General features: G+C 48.7%; 1 protein-coding gene across 3 annotated transcripts in view; it reads right to left on the bottom strand.

Moving 5' to 3' along the window:
• MEIS1 (Meis homeobox 1) overlaps positions 1 to 14,750 on the bottom strand; it is a 130,173-nt gene extending 115,423 nt beyond the window's left edge. The window contains exons 1-6 of one of the 3 annotated variants that reach the window (XM_037048063.1): positions 13,993 to 14,750; positions 11,924 to 12,150; positions 9,973 to 10,114; positions 9,415 to 9,465; positions 8,586 to 8,636; positions 7,019 to 7,165 (exon numbers count right to left, since the gene is read on the bottom strand). In XM_037048063.1, coding sequence (XP_036903958.1) covers positions 7,019 to 7,165; positions 8,586 to 8,636; positions 9,415 to 9,465; positions 9,973 to 10,114; positions 11,924 to 12,150; positions 13,993 to 14,004 — 630 coding nt within the window. In that variant the 5' untranslated portion in view covers positions 14,005 to 14,750. Of the gene's footprint in view, positions 1 to 7,018; positions 7,166 to 8,585; positions 8,637 to 9,414; positions 9,466 to 9,972; positions 10,115 to 10,319; positions 10,691 to 11,923; positions 12,151 to 13,992 lie in introns of those variants that run through there. The other 2 variants (XM_037048061.1, XM_037048062.1) reach the window with 2 other exon arrangements.
• Positions 14,751 to 19,077: the final 4,327 nt, after the last annotated feature.

Here is a 19,077-nt window from a genome sequence, read left to right as displayed (position 1 = left end):
GAATTAACATAAAATTTATTTTTGCAACTTATTTATTTACCCTCCATCTGTTTATAGTAGTGCACGTTATGGAAAAGCCATGGCACGCTTGCTGCATACCTTAAAGGGAGTTAATGACTTAGTTCTGGTTATAATTTGTATTTAACTATATATACTCATGATACCAATAAACAATGAGTATGTAATTCAATAAATGTAGAAATAAGCTTATTTTGCCAGAGAATCACTCTTTATGGTATATTTTAGGAACCCTAAACCAAGAAGTACAGAAATACAAAATAATTTCAAAAGATTTGCACTGTGGTGTTTTCCTCTTACGAGAACATATTTCCTAGATTAAGAAATGCTATTTGGAAAGAGTGTTCAGAGAGAGTCTAGTAAAGTGTTGCCAATTGCTTTAATTTCGCACACATGAATGCATTAAACGGATTGAAATTGGATTCTGGTGACAAATATCTAAATGGATATATTCTTGTTTATTTCACATGGTACCCCTTATACCATTTATTAAAGTGTCAAATTTAGAAGTGTGGGAAATCCAGAAGTTGCCCGATAAAGGTAGACTTCTAGAAAAGGTTATTTAAGACTCCCAAAAGCTTTCCCAAATTTCCATAATCCTGAAATCACAGCACATCAAATTAAGGAGAGAGAGAAAAAGTCCCTTTATCATCTACACTCTACACACATCCTCACCTGCTTGACTTTTTCAAAACTGATTTTATGCCCACAAGATTTGTTTATAAATATTAATAGCAAGATATCCAAACTTTTATTGAATCCCAAATGTCAAATGTTGGAATTCTTGTTAAAGTTCAAAAGCGGGAGGCTGGATCTCAGGCTTTAGACCTAACTTCGGAAACAGGTAGCACATCAGACATTCCTGACAGTGAGGAGGCCCAGCCCCCTGTGGCTGACGACAGTGTTGTTCTCGTCGGGGTTTTGAAAACCTGTAAGTCTGACATGTGCACAGTTGTCAGGGACACAGCCACATGGCTTCTGTCTTCATTTCTTTATTTGGAAAAGAACACTTCCCCATGGTTTTGATGTGATTTTTAAATATTAATTTTTTGCACTCAGGAGAAATGGCAACTTTCTTTGTTTCATAACATAAATTCAAGTACTACTTTAATACAGATATGACAGCTATCATAATCCCAAAAAGGCCCCATAAAATGCTGCAGTGGCAAACATATAAGACTGCGTCACAAAAATGACTAAGAATGGTGTCAGTTTACTGTCCTTCAACCATCTCCCTGACAGTGGAGTCAAATAATGTTGAATTATAGACCTTCTTACAGGAAGCCTTATTTCGTGCTCATTTTTGATCATCTCCCTGCTAGGCCCTATAGGAATTTGGCTGAATGCCAACTTTCCTTTAAAAGTTTCTGTATACATATTTGGGTTGTGTTTGATGATTAAATGATCATCTATTAAAACTTTCTCATTCCATGTCTGTTTGACATATTTACGTTTCACAAGAAAATATTGCTATTGCAATGGAAAGCATAACATCACCAAAATGAAAATACTTCATTTGAATTCATGTTGACGGCATTTGTATTTATGACAAGTGTCTTAATATAACTTGTTATGCATTCTTCCCAGTTTCTCCAGCTCCACTGGTGAGGGAAGGTGAACTGGTCCTACAGCAGGAGGCCCTGTGGTAGCCTGTCTGCTGGGCCTTAAGAAATGGAAGTTTCTACTATGGGACCACAAATAGTCTTTGTTTTTAAGAGTATAGAGTTTTACTGCATAATTTTCCCTCCGTCACCCAGCAACAGCTGTGTTTTAAATCTCTGGGACTATGACAAACATTTTAACATTTAAACACTTGAGTGTTTGAAAACATAATGATTTAAAATTTGTTTATTTTCAAAGCCGGACGATTATAGCACGATATTTCAGTGACTTTTTTCAAGGCAGGGCCCACATGGTAATCCTCTTTCTCCTCCTCCTCCTCCTCCTCATCCTCTACTACTTCAGCTTCTCCGTGTTTTCCAACAAAATTCTCTAAGTCAGGATTGATAGCAATAGTGCACACAGCCACTCTCTATATTTCTAAATTGTAAGTACCACGGTCGTTCCAGTGAGGGAAGGACTCCTGGGAGCGACCCACTGCCCCAGCGCTGGTTAAGTCACTGAACGACAGCGACAGTTTCGGGGCTTTACTCTGGACAAAGTAGCATCAGCACCGTTGCTTTCCATTAACCATGGAATTTGCACTGGGGACTGAGAGGGCAAGAGAGACTGAAAAGGGAAGGACCTTTGTAGTGCTAACATTTAGACTTTGAGACATTTAACAGTGTAATGGACCATGACCTCTCTCAGCATATACTCTGTACTGTTTTTCTAGAAAGTTTTTTCAAGAGCCTCTATTAAGAATCAATACACCCCTACTCTGAACTTCACACATAAAGACACCCTACAAGCCAGTCAGAAAGGAATCATAAAACACACCTGGTACACAACTAACTTCTAATTCAAAGGATGCTAAGCTACAAAGGGCCCAGAATGAACATCCCAATTAGGCGATGCAGTGACAAGCAGTCAACACCTTATTATTTAATCATTAAAGAGAACCTTGCCATAATTTTCCCTTTGACATATTTCAAAAAAGAAATTAAGAGTGAACCACATGACCCACAACAACAATCAAAAGGAGAGGCAGATCATTCTGAGACCTCACCGCTGGCAAGGCCTGTGCACCCGGAGGACCCAGGATTAAGGTGTTAAGTGGGACCCTGTGCAGTATTTACAACTTAAATAAGATGTATCCCTGTGCAAGCGTTTAGAAACCAACTGCCTGGCCATGGGATCATTTTCCTGATATCTGCGTCGTTTCCTTATTTGGATGACAATAAATCGCCTGCATTCTAGTATTAGCCAATACCGGATGGCCTCACCTATTTCTTTTTTCTAGAACGGCAGATCCAGCTCATGAAGGGCATTCGTCTGCCCCTGGCCCTCCCATCCCCACCCCCAGCCACAAACACCTCTCCGAAAGAGAAAGCGTAACTCTCTCTTAGATTTGCCCCCATCCCACTTGGAAGGGAGGCGGTATTTTTCAGTCAAGTACAAGTTCAGTTTAAAGGATTTTTATGTTAAACTATGTTTCGGAAACAACACTCCAGAATTTTAAAGGAAAACAATCGCCACCAGGCTTCCCTAGCCCTGTTGGGAAGCAAAGCTCAGTGGCCCAGGGCTGCCCTGGATCCCCGCGGCTCGCAGGGCCGGCCTCTGCAGCCTGGGCCTCACCGGCCTGGAAGCCGTCCCGCTCCCGTGGGAGCTCACCAGTACTTGGCATTTAACCCGCCTGGCCAGCGAGGCTTTCTGGTTCCACATTACTCTGGGAGCCACATTACTTCTCCCTGGAAGTCAGAGAGAGATCTGGATTAACATGCAACAGGGTGCCCGGCGCAGCCTGGCAGCCCTCGCCCTAGACCTGTTAAATGCAGATTCAGCCGAGGACCCCCCCTCACCCCCCACCCCGCCCCGGAGAGCTGCTGTTGAATAAAAACTGCAATCCAAAGGGACCATTTCTTCGCCTTCCGCTGCTTGTAGGAGAACCCGGGCTGGCGCCGAAGCACAGGCCCCGCTAGGTCGCAGCTCTCTATGGGACGGCGTGTCCACCCAGAAAGCGGCCTTAGGGATCTGAGGACCCTCGCGTCTCCCCCCGCTCTCTCTCGACCCAGTCTCAGAGTGGAAAATCCTTAGATTCAAGGAGTGGCCAGCAACAGAGTGCCCCGGAGAGGAAGCCCTCACCCGACGACTCCTTCAAGTGCGGCCTGGAGTCTATCCGCTGGGCGTCCAGGCTCTTCCTACGTCACCCCTTTGGGCGCCCCAGTTTCACTGCGACCTCCCGAACGCGCGCCCTTCCTCCCTTCAGACCTGCGTCCTTCTCCGTCACCAACCAGGCTCAAAGCGTCGATGCCTCCCGCCCGGGTCCCCATCTACACCCACTGCCCAGCCGCATCCCAGCTCTCACACCACGCCGAGACCTGGAAACCAAGATCCCAGTCTACTGGCGTCGGGAGAGCGGGTGCAGAGGCCGCGAGCGTGACTGTCGGGAGAGGGCGCCCGGGAGGGCTGCGCCGGTGTTGGTCCTCAGGGTCTGGGAGTGGGAATGAGGGAGGAGACGGGAGGGGACACGGGATCACAGTTTCTACTGAGGCCTTAATCTGATATTAATATTAATATTAATAATAATAATAATAATAAATACAAAAAGCCAACAACACTACAAGGCCAACTGGATTTCCACCGACAGAGCCCTCCGGGAAACCGACTTGTATCAAAGTCGTCTATCCCAAGTCCCTGCGCGGGTGGCAGCCTTCACGCCCTCCGAGGAAAAAAGTAAAATAAAATAAACCATGCCGCCAGCAGGCCCTAGAGACAGAGGGGTTAATGAGCAAACGAGTCCCAGCGCTCGCGACACACCTGAAGCATCTAGTCCCGGAGCGCACCCTCTGCCGAGGCTCAAACTGGCTGGGCCACATTCGCAGACAGGTGGCGAGGCAGTCCTTCCTGGGCCTGGCCCCAGGGGCTCCGCGCTAGGGGTCCAGTGGCCCGGCACCGGTGAGCATGCTCCAGTGGGGAAAACTGGCGCCCACCTGGCGGCCTATGTGCCTTGTCTCTCGCTCCCCACCTCCCAGAACAGGGGACTCCACTCTGCTGGCGAGGCACAGGCCCTCGTGCGCCCGGTGCTCTGTGCTCCTTGCTCCAAAGGGAGCCCAGTTACACTCATTCCCCGCTCCCGGGAAGCGGTCCATTAGAAAAAACAAACTTGGGTTTGCTGCCCTCGGACCAACTGGGACGCAGGTGAGCCCTAGGGGTCTTGAGAGCGTGCCTACGCACACAAGCCAACAGCGCCACCAGCTCTGCCAAAGCTGCGAAGCCCCCTTACAGGTGGTGGGGGCGGGAGGCACGCTTCTCCTTTTATAGGTGGGGGGAGGAGAATAAAATGCGTATTTTCACTCAACAGAAGTGCCTACCAATCTGCACATCTCCGGTTAAAGTAACTGGGTAACAAAAATTTACCGAAGGAGTTGGGGGGGGTGGAATTCAGTGATGTTATAGCAATTTTGGATCTCCCCAAAACACCCCATAACTTTGGTCCTCTATCTTTGACTTTAATAAAATAATGATTCGTTGAGAAAATGGGGTATAAATCTTCATTTTGGAGGCAATTAAAGTGTTGATTTCATTCATGCCCCTAAGCTATTCTTGTAATTTGCTCAAATAGCTTTATGTACCCAGCACTATGAAGCTTTTAGAATCCCATTTTCTAGTTAGGCTTGTTGGATTACAATTTTTATTCAACAGCAGCTATACGAGGGTTCCTCAGCGGAACCTTGCTCAGGGGCGAGGGTTGGTGCGCCGGGCAGTCTGAGAGGTTCCGGAGAGGCCCAGCCGGCAGCCGCCTGCAGGTTTTCCACCTCCTCTGAGCCGCGCCGGGATTGCGCAGGCTGGCTCTCCTGTGCACTGGTCTACACTGCCGAAAGTTTGCAACTTGCCAAAAAATAGTAAGGGCCGGCGCCTCGGCGCTTTTAAAGCTCAGCCCCGCCTGCTCTCCACACCTCCTGGGGAAAGAAGTGTGCAGCCTCCGCGGCGGAGTTCCCCAGAGAAACCCAAGCTAGGGATTTATTTTAAGGGGGTCATGTTGAGAGAAGAAAACTTTAAGATGACACCAAGACTGTGGAGTCGGGCGCCCGGGCGAGACCCCTGAAAAATAGCCGCTGCTCAGCAGTGCTCGTGGCAAAATTTGCAAGGAAAGCTGCATGACTGGCGGTCCTTTGGCTTAACAAAGGCAGGCTGATCTCTCCCCCAAGACAGGACTCACGTGCCAAGTCAAAAAGAGAAACAACTCTGGGCCTTCCCTTACATATGGAGACGCGGAGGAGGCCCCCACAACCCAAATCTCTGGACGCATTGCAACAATTCGCAACGGAGAGCTGTCGTGAGCCCTGTTTTATCCCACCCACTCCTCACGTTTTCACTTTCATGCTATTTTTGCAACTCCTTTGGACCAATCCAGAGGCATAGCGACTGGACCGAGAGAGGCATTGGGAGCGAGCAGTGATATTGGAGTGAAAGAGGGAGAGAAATCCACCCCCCTCCTCCCCGCACAGCAAGTCCAAATAAAAGTCGTCGGCATTCAGCACGGCAGCGAAAGAAGGGCCTGGAGGAAGGACCGGAGAGGAAGGGGCGAAGCAAGCGAAATCGGGCAGCTGAGAGTCAAGGTGGCGCGAGGCCCCCCACCCGCCACACTAAGGGAGTCTCCGAGGTGCCCTGATGGGGACGCCTCCAAAAGCTGCCAACCCAGAGGGCCCAGAGCACGTACCAGATGGAGGATGAGTGGAAAGGAGGAAAAGTCCATATTTATCTGTTTTTATACCCTTGGCCTGGTCTTATTTTTTCTATGAAGTACAATAAAATGGGCGAGCTTGCAGCGAGCACTGCACAAAGCAATGTTCAGTGAGGTCTAGAAGCGCTGGGCCGAGGAAAACTGACAAGACAGGCTAATGAACCGTAGAGACAGGGAGAAAATAGCCAGCATTTGCTAGATTTCAAACCCTCGCTGTCTTCCTTAGACCACCTATCTTGGGTTTATGCCTAATAAAATAAAAAAATAAGCAGGCACTGCACTTTTCTTTTCTTCAAGATAGAAGGGGGGGGGAATGCTTCAGAACAAAGCCCTACAATCAGAGGCGGTCACTGGCAGTTAACACTCACATTATTATAGAGGGTAAATAAAATAAAGACAAAAATTAAAAGCGACAAGAAACAGGTCAAGTTTGCAGGCAAAGCTTTTACAAGCTCATCTCTCCAGGTCGAATCCCAGAGCCAGCCTTAATGAAGCAATAATAGCCACATTATTCAAAAATTTTCATTTCGATGGAAATGTATCTAAAAGGGACTTAATCATATGCAAATAGTAAAAGGAGTTGGTAGTGACCCAGCAAGCAATATGCATACAGATTTTTTTTTCCCACGGACGTTGAAATGGAAAACCACATACCTGGTCGGTCAGATTTGCTGGTCTCGTTATGTCTTCACTGTCTGATTTTGATCCTCCTTCTCTGTCGTCTATCACCAAATCGATGGGCATTTTCCCTTTCAAACAGCTAATATACCGGTGGCAGAAATTGTCACATAATTCGTGTACCTACATTATGACGGAAATAAAAAATGGAAATATAATCAGGAGGGCATAAATGACACTGACAAGTGCAATCCACCCCCCTTGTGAGACCCAAACTTCCAAATAGGGGAAACATTGGGCAATTGTCCTCCAGAGACCCCCAGACGCATCCAGAATTAAGAATAACTTTCTTTTCTTGCAAAATAGAGATATCCCAGAAAATTGACAGTGACAAGATGATTCACAGGCTACAACATATTCAACACCCGTGTTAAATTCATCTGCTTCCAGGGCTGTGGCCATTAGAGAGGTGACCTGCGTGGATGACATTTAAGGTAAACTATTTAATTTCATCCAGTGACTTAATCATAGGTCTTTCCCAACGAGTCTAAGGAAAATGCATATATATTATATACAATATACATTATATGTATATTGTATATATATTCTATATATTCAAAGGACCAGTACTGCGGTGGCAGAGGACATATGTCTGACAAAACAAGTCCCTATAATACTTGTAATTAGGGTTTCCATCCATAAGAGGCATATTTTAGTATACTTTCTTTAAAAAAAAAGGAAATCAAATTGCCAGTACTCAGGATACAAAAAACACCTAGAGCCATAAAAAATGTATCAAATTGATTTTTTTAAAGGGGAAAAGATTGCTTCAAAATATTCAGGTGTCAGTGGACTGGTGTCTTCCAGGCCCCAGTCATCACTGCCATGAAAAAATTCACAAGAAACCCCAGTGTGCTTGCAATTCAATGTTAGTTTGAATTACAATGCATTAAGTTTTTATTACTGAGATTTATAGAAAAGCTAGCAAAATTGTGTTATCCCACACCCTTTTTTGAGTGTGAAGGTGGGGTGCGTGCAGTTTCAAGAAATTGACACAACTATCAAGTCTGCTTTGTCTCTGCAAAACGTTTAATGTGTCTCTCCCACCACCTCCTCCAGACTCCCCGTCCGCTCCTCCTCCCCACCCCCCCTCTGCCTCTCCTCCGTGTCTGACCTGCGGCTGCTCTCGGACTGTCTTCCAGAAACTCAGTGAAACTAAACAAAACTTCCCCCCTTTCAGAGGCAGCAAAGAAGAGGAGGAAGAGGAAAGGAAGAGGCCACAAAGGTATAACCTGGGAAGCAACTCACAAATGCATTCTAAACATCAAGGAGATGCATAGAATCACAACTATCTATAAAAGCCAGAGAGGTATTAAGAATGAATACAATGCTCGGGCGTTTGTGATCCCAGGTTTAGTGGCTGAAATTGTAATTAAACTGCAAAGAGAAATGGACGCTAAGATTGGCCTTGACACTAATTACCAGAAAGAAAGACATTTATGCAAATGTTTCAGAAGCCTGAACTTCAGCCATTCTGGACCCTCCCCCCACCCTGTGTGTTTGGGGGTGAGGAGGCAAAAGAAAAAGAGGCTAGAGAAATTACCTTCTCTAATTCCAACAGATGAAACCTTAATACTTGTATGGCTTGAATCATCTGCAAAGACACAAAAAGAATGAGCACCCCATCCCTAGTTCACAGAAAATTGGCTCTTACACTTCTAGCATCTCCAGCCCACCCCGCCCCCCCAGTAAATAGAGTTATTTTGATTTATGGCAATAACACTAAAACTTAATAGCAGCGTTTGGGTAGCATCTAGAGGTTTATATTTCTTAAGGAGAAAAAAAATAGCCAAAACAACAGCAAAGTATCTAAGTGGGGGTCATAAACACTCTCCTACCCCATGACGCTCTCCCCTTTCTCAGCCCAAATGCCCCCACCCCACGCCTAAGGGGCCACGTCCCTGAACTAGATGCTTCCTGGGAAGGTGTGCACGGAAAGTAGCCCAAATAGTCCCCAAATTGTGGCTCTCAGCACTTTAAACTTTCTGCTGCCTTCCGCACATCTTTCAGGCAAACCGGTGGTCTGGGGGCTCCTGCCCGGATGCTGCCCTCGTGACGCGACTTGGAGGGCTGGGAAGCCCAAAAAGTTTAAGCGCACACGCTGACAGGCCTGGAGATAAATCCCGGCGCTGATCAGAGCGGCGCTGCCCGGCTGTCATAAAAAACAAAGCTCGCATTTCTCCGCGCCGCTCGCCCGCCCGGCCCCTCTCTAGATAAATTTATTTCCCGGGGATCTGGTCCCGGACCACTTGTCCCTGCACTGAAACATTTGCAGCCGACCTGCAGCGGCGGGAAGACCCGTCTAGAGACCTCGGGGTTCTCAAAGCAAAGAGGGGGGACAGTGGGGAGGGGAGTAAGGGGTCAGCTCTTACCAAGTTATCCAGTTCTGGATTAGAAGAAAATAGAGGTTTTTCTGCTCGAATCTAAATACAAGTGAGAAGGGGTGGGGGGAGAGAAAGAAACATTTGCAGTCTGGTCACCTTCCTAGTTTCTTGCCTTATCACACTGTCGGGGCCAGGATGGCACCTCCGGGAGGGACCCGGGGACACCGGGTCCATCCCGCGCAGAAACGCGTCGCCGGGAACCGAGCCGAAAGCACACCCTGAGCTCAGGGTGACTTCTACCAGCAGCCACGCTGCTACAGCAGGCTGTGCGGCTCGCCACGGCGCAGGCAGCTCCAGCGCGTGGTGTTGGTGGTTTTATTTTTACAAAGGCAGCTTTCCGCATGGGGTCAAGCAGTTTGAGTTGGGGTGGGTATGGGCGATTCTGCGTCCCCCGGCAGGCGCTACATGGGAGGAAAGTCTCAGGGTGGCTCTAACAGGCATGGCTTAGGGTGGCCTGTTTGCTGCTTACACTTGCAAATATGCTGGGTGGGGGGAGGGTGGTCCCTTTTTTTTTTCTTTTACTTTTCAAACATTTATTTTGCTGACCTGTTTGGCGAACACGGCTATATCTTCATTGAATGACTCTGACGAGCAGACGTCCCCGCCCGCCACCCCCGGCTCGCGGGGGGTACAAGTAGCTAATTCACATTTCTCAAAAATCAGTGCTAAGAGAGGGAAGAGGGGGTGTCTGCAAGAAAATACAACAGTCACAAATAACACAATGGTTAGTCCCAAGTCGGGGGGGGGGGTGCCCAAGAAAAGCAGCCAGAGGAGCTGGAGGCATGGACCCCCTCCCTGATTTTGTCATCTACTTCTTCCCTCCCCCCACCCAGGTGACCGCGCACCTCCCCTGCCTCCTAGGGCCCGGGAATCGGAGGTCCTAAGCCACGGACCGTATCTGAGGATCGGTGCAGCTTATCTGGCCGGAGAAATTGGTAACATTTGCTAAGAATAAAACCCAAGCGGCTCCAGCAGCCATTTTGAATGAAGGTTCCCACCCGACCAGCCCTCTTGTCCCTCTACGGCACGTCCAGGACCCGGAGCAGGAGAAAGGCGCCGCGGACAGGGGCTGGGGGAGCTCCTTCGAGTGGCTTCCTCGCGGCCTCGCGAAGCCCAGGCCGGGGAGCTCGGTGACAGGCGCTCAGCTAACTTGGGGAAAGGACTTCTGAGGCTGTGGGACCGGCTGAGAGGGGGCCGCACCTACGATCCCCACCCTAGGCCCTTCGAGAGCACGGAGGCGCCTCCTCGGCTCCCTGCACACGGTCCCTGTCCCGGGCCGTGGCCCCCACCACCCCCAAAAGGAAGTTTCTTCCCATGGCCCTGCAGGGAAAGCCTTTTATTTTGTCCCTGCGGAGTGGGAAGGCAGCTAGTACTGCGAGGGGCCTAGATGTCGCTTATCTCAGCCCGTAAAAGAAGGAGAAGAAAAAGGCTTCTTCTAATGCCCAAGGAGATGCTTCAAGTCTTTCACTAGCTCCTTTAGCTCTCACAGCCCAGCTGGGAATTTAACAGTGTGGGGTCTTTTTCAAAGCGTCCCCAAATGTTCTGTCCCAGAGCCTAAACCATTTGCAGTTAACGCTGCGGAGAGAACGCTGGGATTTAAACAAACCCACCCATCGCACGAGGGACCAGAAAAATACAGCAGAGAGGGCGTGCTGCTGGGGAGGGTCAGTGCTGCGCGATTTTTTCAAAAAAGAAATAAAAGTTGCTGCAAAGTCAAAATAGGTCACCAAATTCATCAACACAGTAGGCGCAAGGGACTTTCAAAGGATTTTGCCAGTCCGGCGTCTAGTAGAATGGCCGGGGGAGCACGGGGTGAACCGCAGCCAGAAAACAACACAGTCCACAGCACCCGGCACCCACTTCTAAATCCCTCAGGTTTAGCCTTTGATCAAAGAGCACGAAAACGATGACAAGTTTCTTAACGTCTGCAACAATTCACATGGAGCTCCTCTCCTTGGCTACAGTGGTCAGACTTCACACATGCAAAGCTTGTTTCCCTTGCCTGACCTGCCACTGTCCCTCCCCGGGGTTTATTGTGCGGTGGCAGAACCAGCGTACGGTGACCGAGTAAACTTAGCCAGTCAGAACAATCAGTGGCTTAAAAGATTTTCCCCTAAACTGAAAGTTTCGTTCCAGCACAAAGGAGTCTACACTTAGAAACCCCCAAAGCTTTCTCCCAGGGCGGTGGAGCGAGCCAGGGCTCCGACCGGCTGAGAGAGGACCAGGGACCTGGGGCAATTCCCCCTGCACGGCCACCCCTTCTCCGGCTCGGCCTCGGCTGAACCAGACGCTGCTGGGCGGACGCGGAGCGTGTGTGCAGAGGGGAGCGTCCGGAATGGCAGGTAGCCTCCCCAGGTCCTCCATGCAACACGAATGAAAAGTCACCGAGTCACGTACCTCCAGTCCGGAGAGCTCTGGCTTTCCCCTTACCGAGGGCAAAGGGAGACAGGGGAAGCACGGCTTCTCAGCTATTTAACCTGCTGCTCACTGTACCTACCCATAAATGGCATCTTTATCTCTCTTTAAAGCGTCATTGACGGAGGAACCCATGCTGGGGGCCATGGCGTTGGTGTGAGCTGTGTGCGGGTACTGATGCGAGTGCAGAGGAGGCCCGTGGTTCAGGTGGTGAACCGGCTGCATGGATCTGGCCGCATGCGGGTCCCCATACATCGTGGAGGGGATGCCTACTCCGTCCATACCCCCGTAGTGGGGTAGATCGTCGTACTGCATGACAAACAGGAGAGAAACAAGGTTCAGAAGGCCAGGCGGGCAAATGGGGGAAGGCAGGGCGCGGAGCTTATATAATGTCAGACCAGCTGGATCCTTCAACCTGGAATCCAGTGGCCTTGCATCTCTGAAGTTGAGAATTTTCATTAAAATGATTTTTAAGTAAAAAATTTAGGATTCTTGGTGAGTCCCGGCTAGGATGAATGGTCTTGCCCTAACTTGTGTCCCTATCAACTACTTCAGAAATTCAGAATCCTTTAACAAGAAAGGAAGGAAAGAAAGGCAAGCATTCTCCCTGAGGGCAGAAGGTAAAATGTGCATGTCTGTATAGGAGGAAATTCAAAATCACAATCATAAAACGTGCCAGGACAGTGTGGCAAACCCACCTAGTTTCACAGCCCCTTCTCACCAGGGGGAATTTTTTTAAAGTTACATTGGGAACTGCTTCGCCAAGCACGTGAATTCAGACAGGCTTCTTATTTTATTCCCCTGCTAGCAAGAGGCTAGGCAGCCCTGCGAGACACTGCATTTCTTCTGCTTTCCAAGACAAACTCTGCTAAATGATACAAAATTAACTGGCCCCCTTATAAGTGAAACTCAGAGAAGGGTAGCTTTTCTTGTATAGTACAGCTGAATTTAGAATTGGGCGATTTCCACCCCAATGGTAAGGAAAATCTATAGCTGGAACAGTTAGTTATTCTATTTTCTCTACTCCTAAGAACTTTCTCCCCAGACTAGAAGTCAAGGAGGCAAATGCTGCCCATCAGTTTTAAAACAAATTCAAAAGCAAATGCACATACAAACTCCCATCTTTCTCTTCTAGAAAAACTACTTTCATATTGATTGTCATTATTTTTGTGTGTAAATTTTAGTTATCTAAATTTTTCTCATTGGTTCCCTCCAGGCAAGTTTCCCCCCTCAAGATTTGCAGGCATCAACAGTGAAATGATTTTCAAAGAAAAGAGAACTTGCCACTTTCATCCCCTTAGAGCCAGAGGTGTGAAAAGAGTTTGGAAGAACGCTGACATTTGCTTGAACCAAAGGAGCAAAGAAAAATGTGTCAGCCTAGTAACTTTCTTTTGCAAACAGGGCTTTGAGGGCCAGGACACAAATTATGCAAGGAAGGCTTTTTGTAGATGCCCCTTTCTTTTAAGAAACTACCTCAGTTGGGTTGTCATTGTCTCACTTTACTCTCACTACATTTCCATTCAAATAGGAATATTGGGGAAATTAGTACTGCATTTTAAAAGTCAGTAGTTGTGTGCTTAGTATCCAATTAGTGCAGGGCTTGTCCAAGATAAACTTTCTAAGTATTACCTTGCATAAAAATCCATGCACATTAAAATTTTAAAAGATGATTGTTTTCCAACCCCCAAAAAACCATTGTACTATGACAAAGTTATTTGCTTGAAAAACCTAAATACTCCTAATGATATTAAGGATGAACATAATCAATAACATCAGAAGTTTCTAGCTGTTCATTTTAGTGTATAAATAGCTTGAAACTTCTGCTCTCTGAACGGCTTACATTATAGCATTAGGTATCCAGCGTTTTCTGTTTTGTTTTTTTAATTTTTTAACCACATGGTTGCCTGAGCTTGTATTTTCATTTATATAGCTGCTGGTTAGGAATCTGTAGAAAACTTGATTACTCGAATTAACATGTAACATACATAAGTCCACAAATGCATTGAATAAAATACTCTCGCTTTAGGCCACGGCTATAGGAGCCTTATTCAAAAAGACAGAGAGAAAAAAGAAAACTTTTTAGCAGAGTCTTTCAGCTACGTTTCAATTTAATCTCACATTTGAGTTCCACAATTGTTTTTTAATACGTACCCTTTGCGCCATCGGCCTCCCTGGCTCCCTTCCTACTTCAACTTCTAATATATCCTCTGTAAGGCCAGTGTGAAAGAAAACAAATACGCAAGCTCCCCCGGAAAAAAAATTTTAAGCAGGACGAAAAATCCCTTAACGTCTCCAGCAACGTGAGCTACTAGTCCCAGATCTTCGGTCTACGGGACCTGAAGCAAAGCTCCCGAGTCACTGAGCATAAAAGCGCTCCGTTTCCAAGACAGCAGCGGGGGCAAGGAAAAAAAAAAAAAGCAGATCTTCTCTCCCCCAAAAATCAGTTTTTTAAAAAAAAGAGCGCCCCTCAGACCCAACTACCAAATCTCATGGCTTTCTGCCACTCCGGCTGTCAATCACAGGCGAGGTTGTCAACGTGGTGAATGAATGATCATCCGCTCTGTCTTCTTCTGGTCAGAACACCTCAAATGTTAATATTCAAATGCACAAAGCCCTAGCGCTCGCTCCTCTTGAATCAGTCCTAATTCCTAATCAGTTTCTCTCTCCTCTCGCTCGCTCGCTTTCTCTTTCTCTCTCTCTCTCTCTCTCTCTCTCTCTCTCCCTCTTTGCAACTGCTGCACTGGAAGGAGATTAGAGGAGGAGGGCTAAAAAAAATGTCTGTCTGAGTTTGTCTTAAAGGAGCCACAATCGATGCTGCCCGCTCGCAGTCCCCGCGCGTGTGTAAAGTGTGTGTTGCACAGGCGGAGAGGTGGATTCCGACCCGAATGCTAGAACCCGGAAGTAGTGGTGGCCATAACAGGTCGCGTCTTACACAATGCAGCGGGCTGCAGCAAGTCGGCCGCGCGGCGGGGGTGGGCGCGCGGCGCGGGCGCCGGCCGCCCGCCGNGGGCCCCCGCGCGCCCCGGGCCCTCGCGCGCCCTCGCCGCCGGCGGGTCCCGGCCGCCGGCGTTCTTTTCCCTGCTCTTCGCTCTCCCTCCCCCTCCAGACTCTCTTCCCAAAGCTGACGCTTGAAATAAATCGGGAATAAACGCGGGCAGGCGGCCGCGGGAGTTATTTTGCATAGGGCTCCGCGCACAGACTTCACGACTTTCCTCGAAATTATTGGGGTCTGCCAGTATTTTTCAGGGCGGAAGGGGGTGATGAGGAAAGTATCGGATTCTTAGGGCTAAAGGCTCCAGGTCGGAAAGTCAGAAGGAGAGCGGGGAGGAGGAGCAGGAGCGAGGCTGGGAAGCGCTCTGCCGGGGAGTACCGAGGTCGTGGGGGGGAGATGGCCGGGGCTCGCTGCAGATCCGGCTTAGAGGGCTTTTTGGTTTTTTGTTTTAATTTTTTGTCTTTGCTGTCAGAGGTAGACACCCCGTCCAAAGAGAGGGGATGCTTGCATTTTCTCACTTTGAGGGTCTGGGCGGCCACACCTCCTAGCCTCGGAGACCCCCCAGCCCCGGGGTCCTGCGCGAAGTGAGAGGGGAAGGGAGGAAACAATGAGCCGAGAGCCGGGAATGTGCCCCCAGCGCCTGTTTACAAACACGCAGCTATTTATGATCGCCGGAAAGCGAAACCCGACGCGGGCTTGCTGCAGTCCAGACCTCGCGGGCGGAGCCCGGGCCGAGGAGCTGCGGGGAGGGAGCCTCTTTTCCCGATCCTCTCCGAGGAAGCAGCCGTGCGCCCAGGGCGCGGCGCGGCAGGGCCCGAGTGTTCGGCTTGGGCTACGGGCGCGCCGCCTTTGTCTTCGAGGCGCCGAGGGGCTCCGGCCGTGACCGTGCTCGGGCCTGATGGGACCCGGTGCCCTCAGCTTTTCCCTGGCGACACCCCACACTCTCCTCCTCAACCTTTTTCCTCCGTATCCTAATCCGCTTTCCTGTCCGCAACCCGGCTCAGAGAAAAGTCCCAGTGCCTAAGGCATGCACTTCGGAATCTGAGGTTTCAGACAAAAAGCTGCCCCTACCCACAACTCCGAGGCTCCAGTCAGCCACTGATTTTAACTTTCTCCCTTTAAATACCTATTCTCTGGCCTAAACAAACAAACAAAATCTTCTCTTTATTCTCCCACTCTGAGCTTCTCTTGTATTATTATATTTTGTGGTGTTATCTTTGTTTTTATTTTTCAGCCCTCCCGACTCTGATCTGCCGAGGTGGCTCAGTCGCAGTAGCTCGACCTTCGGGCTGGAAGCCTCACACCCCCAACCGGGGCTCGCAGCTCGCTCGGCTCGGAGCAAGATTTTCCCTTCTCTCTCCAGCTGGAACCTCGCAGAAAACTCCCCCTGCGGTCGACTGGAAAATGAGCTCACCCAAATCTCGGTAGGCAGCGGTGGAGGAGGGCTCGGCCAATCAGGAGGCGCTCCCGCCAAGGCGGCCCCGCATTGGCTGTGGGGAAAATCAATTATCAAATAATCGATCAGCAGGGAGCTTCGATCTGCCGGGAATGCAAACTACCAGTCCGAATTCCCGCCCTGTTGGTTGCCAAAAGGCTGACTTCCCCAAAGCAGCCAGGCCCTCGCTCCCATCACCCCCACCCTGACCCACCCTGCCAGCTGCACACCGAACCCTCTCACCAAAGTGGGGTGTCGGAGGGGGCAGAGTTTTGAGTAACATTAGGGGGCTTCTGTCAGCAGCGGTTGTTTGGAAAAGGTTAGGAGTTCTAAAATGGAGCGGGGCCAGCTCTAACATGCACAAACTAAGGGAGAGTTTGCATCAGTTCGAGAGGTAGGGCTAGAGTTTCTGCTAAGTGGACTCTCGTGGGTCAGGGGACACAGGGCGAGCATCGGGACAGAGACCTGGAATCGGATTCCACCCAGCGCACGTAACCTCCCTAAGCGACATCTATTGCTTCTTTTACTGTTACGCACGAGTCAACTCCCAGCTCCCCCCTAATCATGGATAGCAGAGTTCCCATGGAGCCCAGCAGCTGAGTTTTCTTAGGCTCCCGCACACCACCACTCCTGCCTCGACACTGCATTCGGCCCAGAGCCTCGGATGCGCTTTGCCTTGCAGAGAGTTCCGACTCCAAAAAACTCTCCCTTTGGATCCCTCATTTCTCTTTCTCTCTCTCCCTCTCTCTCTCTCTCTCTCCCTCTCCCTTTCTCGTTTTAGGATCTTTTACTTTTCTCCATCGCAAACATGCGCAGAATTTTCTGGCACAAACGCACTGGTACAGCAAGTGGGAGGTGGAGGCAGGCCCGCATGTCAAAGCTAGGGGGATCCGGGTGACTAACCAGCGCCTTTGTGCCACTGCCTGATATTCCTTGACAACGCCTCCCGCCCCCCACAACTCCCCCACCGCCTATGAACTTGGAAAGAGACTTTCAGGCCAACATGGAACCTCCCGGTCTCAGGAAGGCGATTTCTGTTTATTTCTCGGGGAACTGCGCTGGCTGGGCCAGGCAACGCAATCCTTTTCAGGATTGGAGAGACCTGAAACTGGGTTATGGAGAGACCCAAACTGGGCCGGTTGCCTACAAGCCCTTCCCGGAACCCCAGCCCAGCCGACTGCGGCCAACACCTGAGCGCCTGGGGAGGGCTGCTCGCGGGGGTAGGAGCGCCGCCTCTCCAGCAGGCCCGCCAGGCGTCCGCGCAGCTGACCTTAGGGGGAAACCGGGGGAGGGGTGTCAAGCCAAACCTCGACATGGGTGCATCGACGTTTATGATCTTTAAATGAAGTGTGAGGGAAATTGTGTAAGTATAATTTAACTCAGAGAAATTTCCTGCGAAATACATTTCGATGACCGTAGACTTTTAACAGCCCTAGGGCTTCTCTGGCAAGCCTGAGAAACCAGCTTGGAGTTTCCTCAACTCTGCCGCCACACTCTCAAATTTGGAAAAGGCCAGTGTGGGGCTTTTAAATATATATACAATTTATTTTGTGTTGTTGCTTTCTAGTAAATATTCTCTTTTGTTTTCTAGCAGAGCTGGGGGAAAAAAGAAGTTTCAGGTAAGTCACCCCTTTTCAAACCACCAGGAATTTCAGAGCATTGGGAAGACCATGTTGCTCTTTAACTATGATGTATCAGATTGCCTTATAAATGTACTTTAAATTACCTACACATAGAGTTTTGCTAAAGAAATAGTTTGTATGTGGGCTTAAAGTAAACTCTTATTAGTTTTTGAAAAGTGTCTTTTCTTCTCCCCTCCATCCCTCCCCTCTTTTCCATTTACAACTGTGACCCTAATGCTATTCCTAGGCCTTTATGAGATTAATTCTGAACAATCAAGGGCCTAAAACACTTTTACAATGTAATTACAGTAGTACAAATTGTTTGCCCAAGCCTCATTCTGGATAAGGATTTTACAATTAGCAAACAGTTATTACAGTGGGACTTGCTGAGAGGAACTGTGCGGAGGACACGTCCAGAGTTGCAATCTAGAAGCCATAAAAAAAAATAACCCTCCTTTATCAGGTTAGTAATTAATCACCTATTAAAAGGAAAAGGTAAAAAGATACTTCTAGGTGTCTAAGTAAACTACTATGCGTATTTATACATATGCTTTGACGGCACCTCTCAGCTTATTTCAAATAGTTGCTTTTTAAGGCAGTAGCCCTTTCATCTTGGGAAAACTTGGCCTGGTGACGGGTTCTGTCACTTGCCTCTGGTTTTTGCACATGGGCCTTCTATACTCCACTTACTCTTCATATCCCAGAGCATCTTCCCAAATACAGAGAAGGAGGGCTTTAAAGAGGCCGTCTGGGGCCTATGTCTCCATTGTTTACACCCTCCTGCAAGGAGGCTTTTAAAGTAAGTGGTGCCTCTTCAGGCTGTTGCTACAGTCCTGCCTGAGAGTCCCCTTCTTATTTTCTGTTCTCCTGTGGGGAATTGTGCCTTTGAAAGACCTATATCCTGAATTAGGCTTTTGTCCCCAAAGTTACACTGGTGAACCAGCTCTAAACCCCTCCAAAATTAAAAAGAGGCACCTCTTAAGGTAAAACGTGTGTATATTTGCCGGCCCAGAATAAACAAAAGCCTGCTAATCAACCGAGTTTGGCAGTTGTGTTCACAGAGTGATAAGGGTTTACCCTCTGCCACGGAACTTTTGGATCCCCGAGAACATGTTGGGATTGCTCTTTCCGTTGTCCTGCAGTGAGGAGGTTTGTGACTTGGACCTCAGGAACTTTCATCCTCCACA

The sequence above is a fragment of the Sturnira hondurensis genome, unplaced genomic scaffold (genome assembly GCF_014824575.4).
Source record: "Sturnira hondurensis isolate 20B ecotype Veracruz unplaced genomic scaffold, ASM1482457v3 Scaffold0006413, whole genome shotgun sequence".
Classification (NCBI taxonomy): Eukaryota; Metazoa; Chordata; class Mammalia; order Chiroptera; family Phyllostomidae; genus Sturnira; species Sturnira hondurensis.
This window is presented reverse-complemented; position numbering and strand designations above follow the sequence as displayed.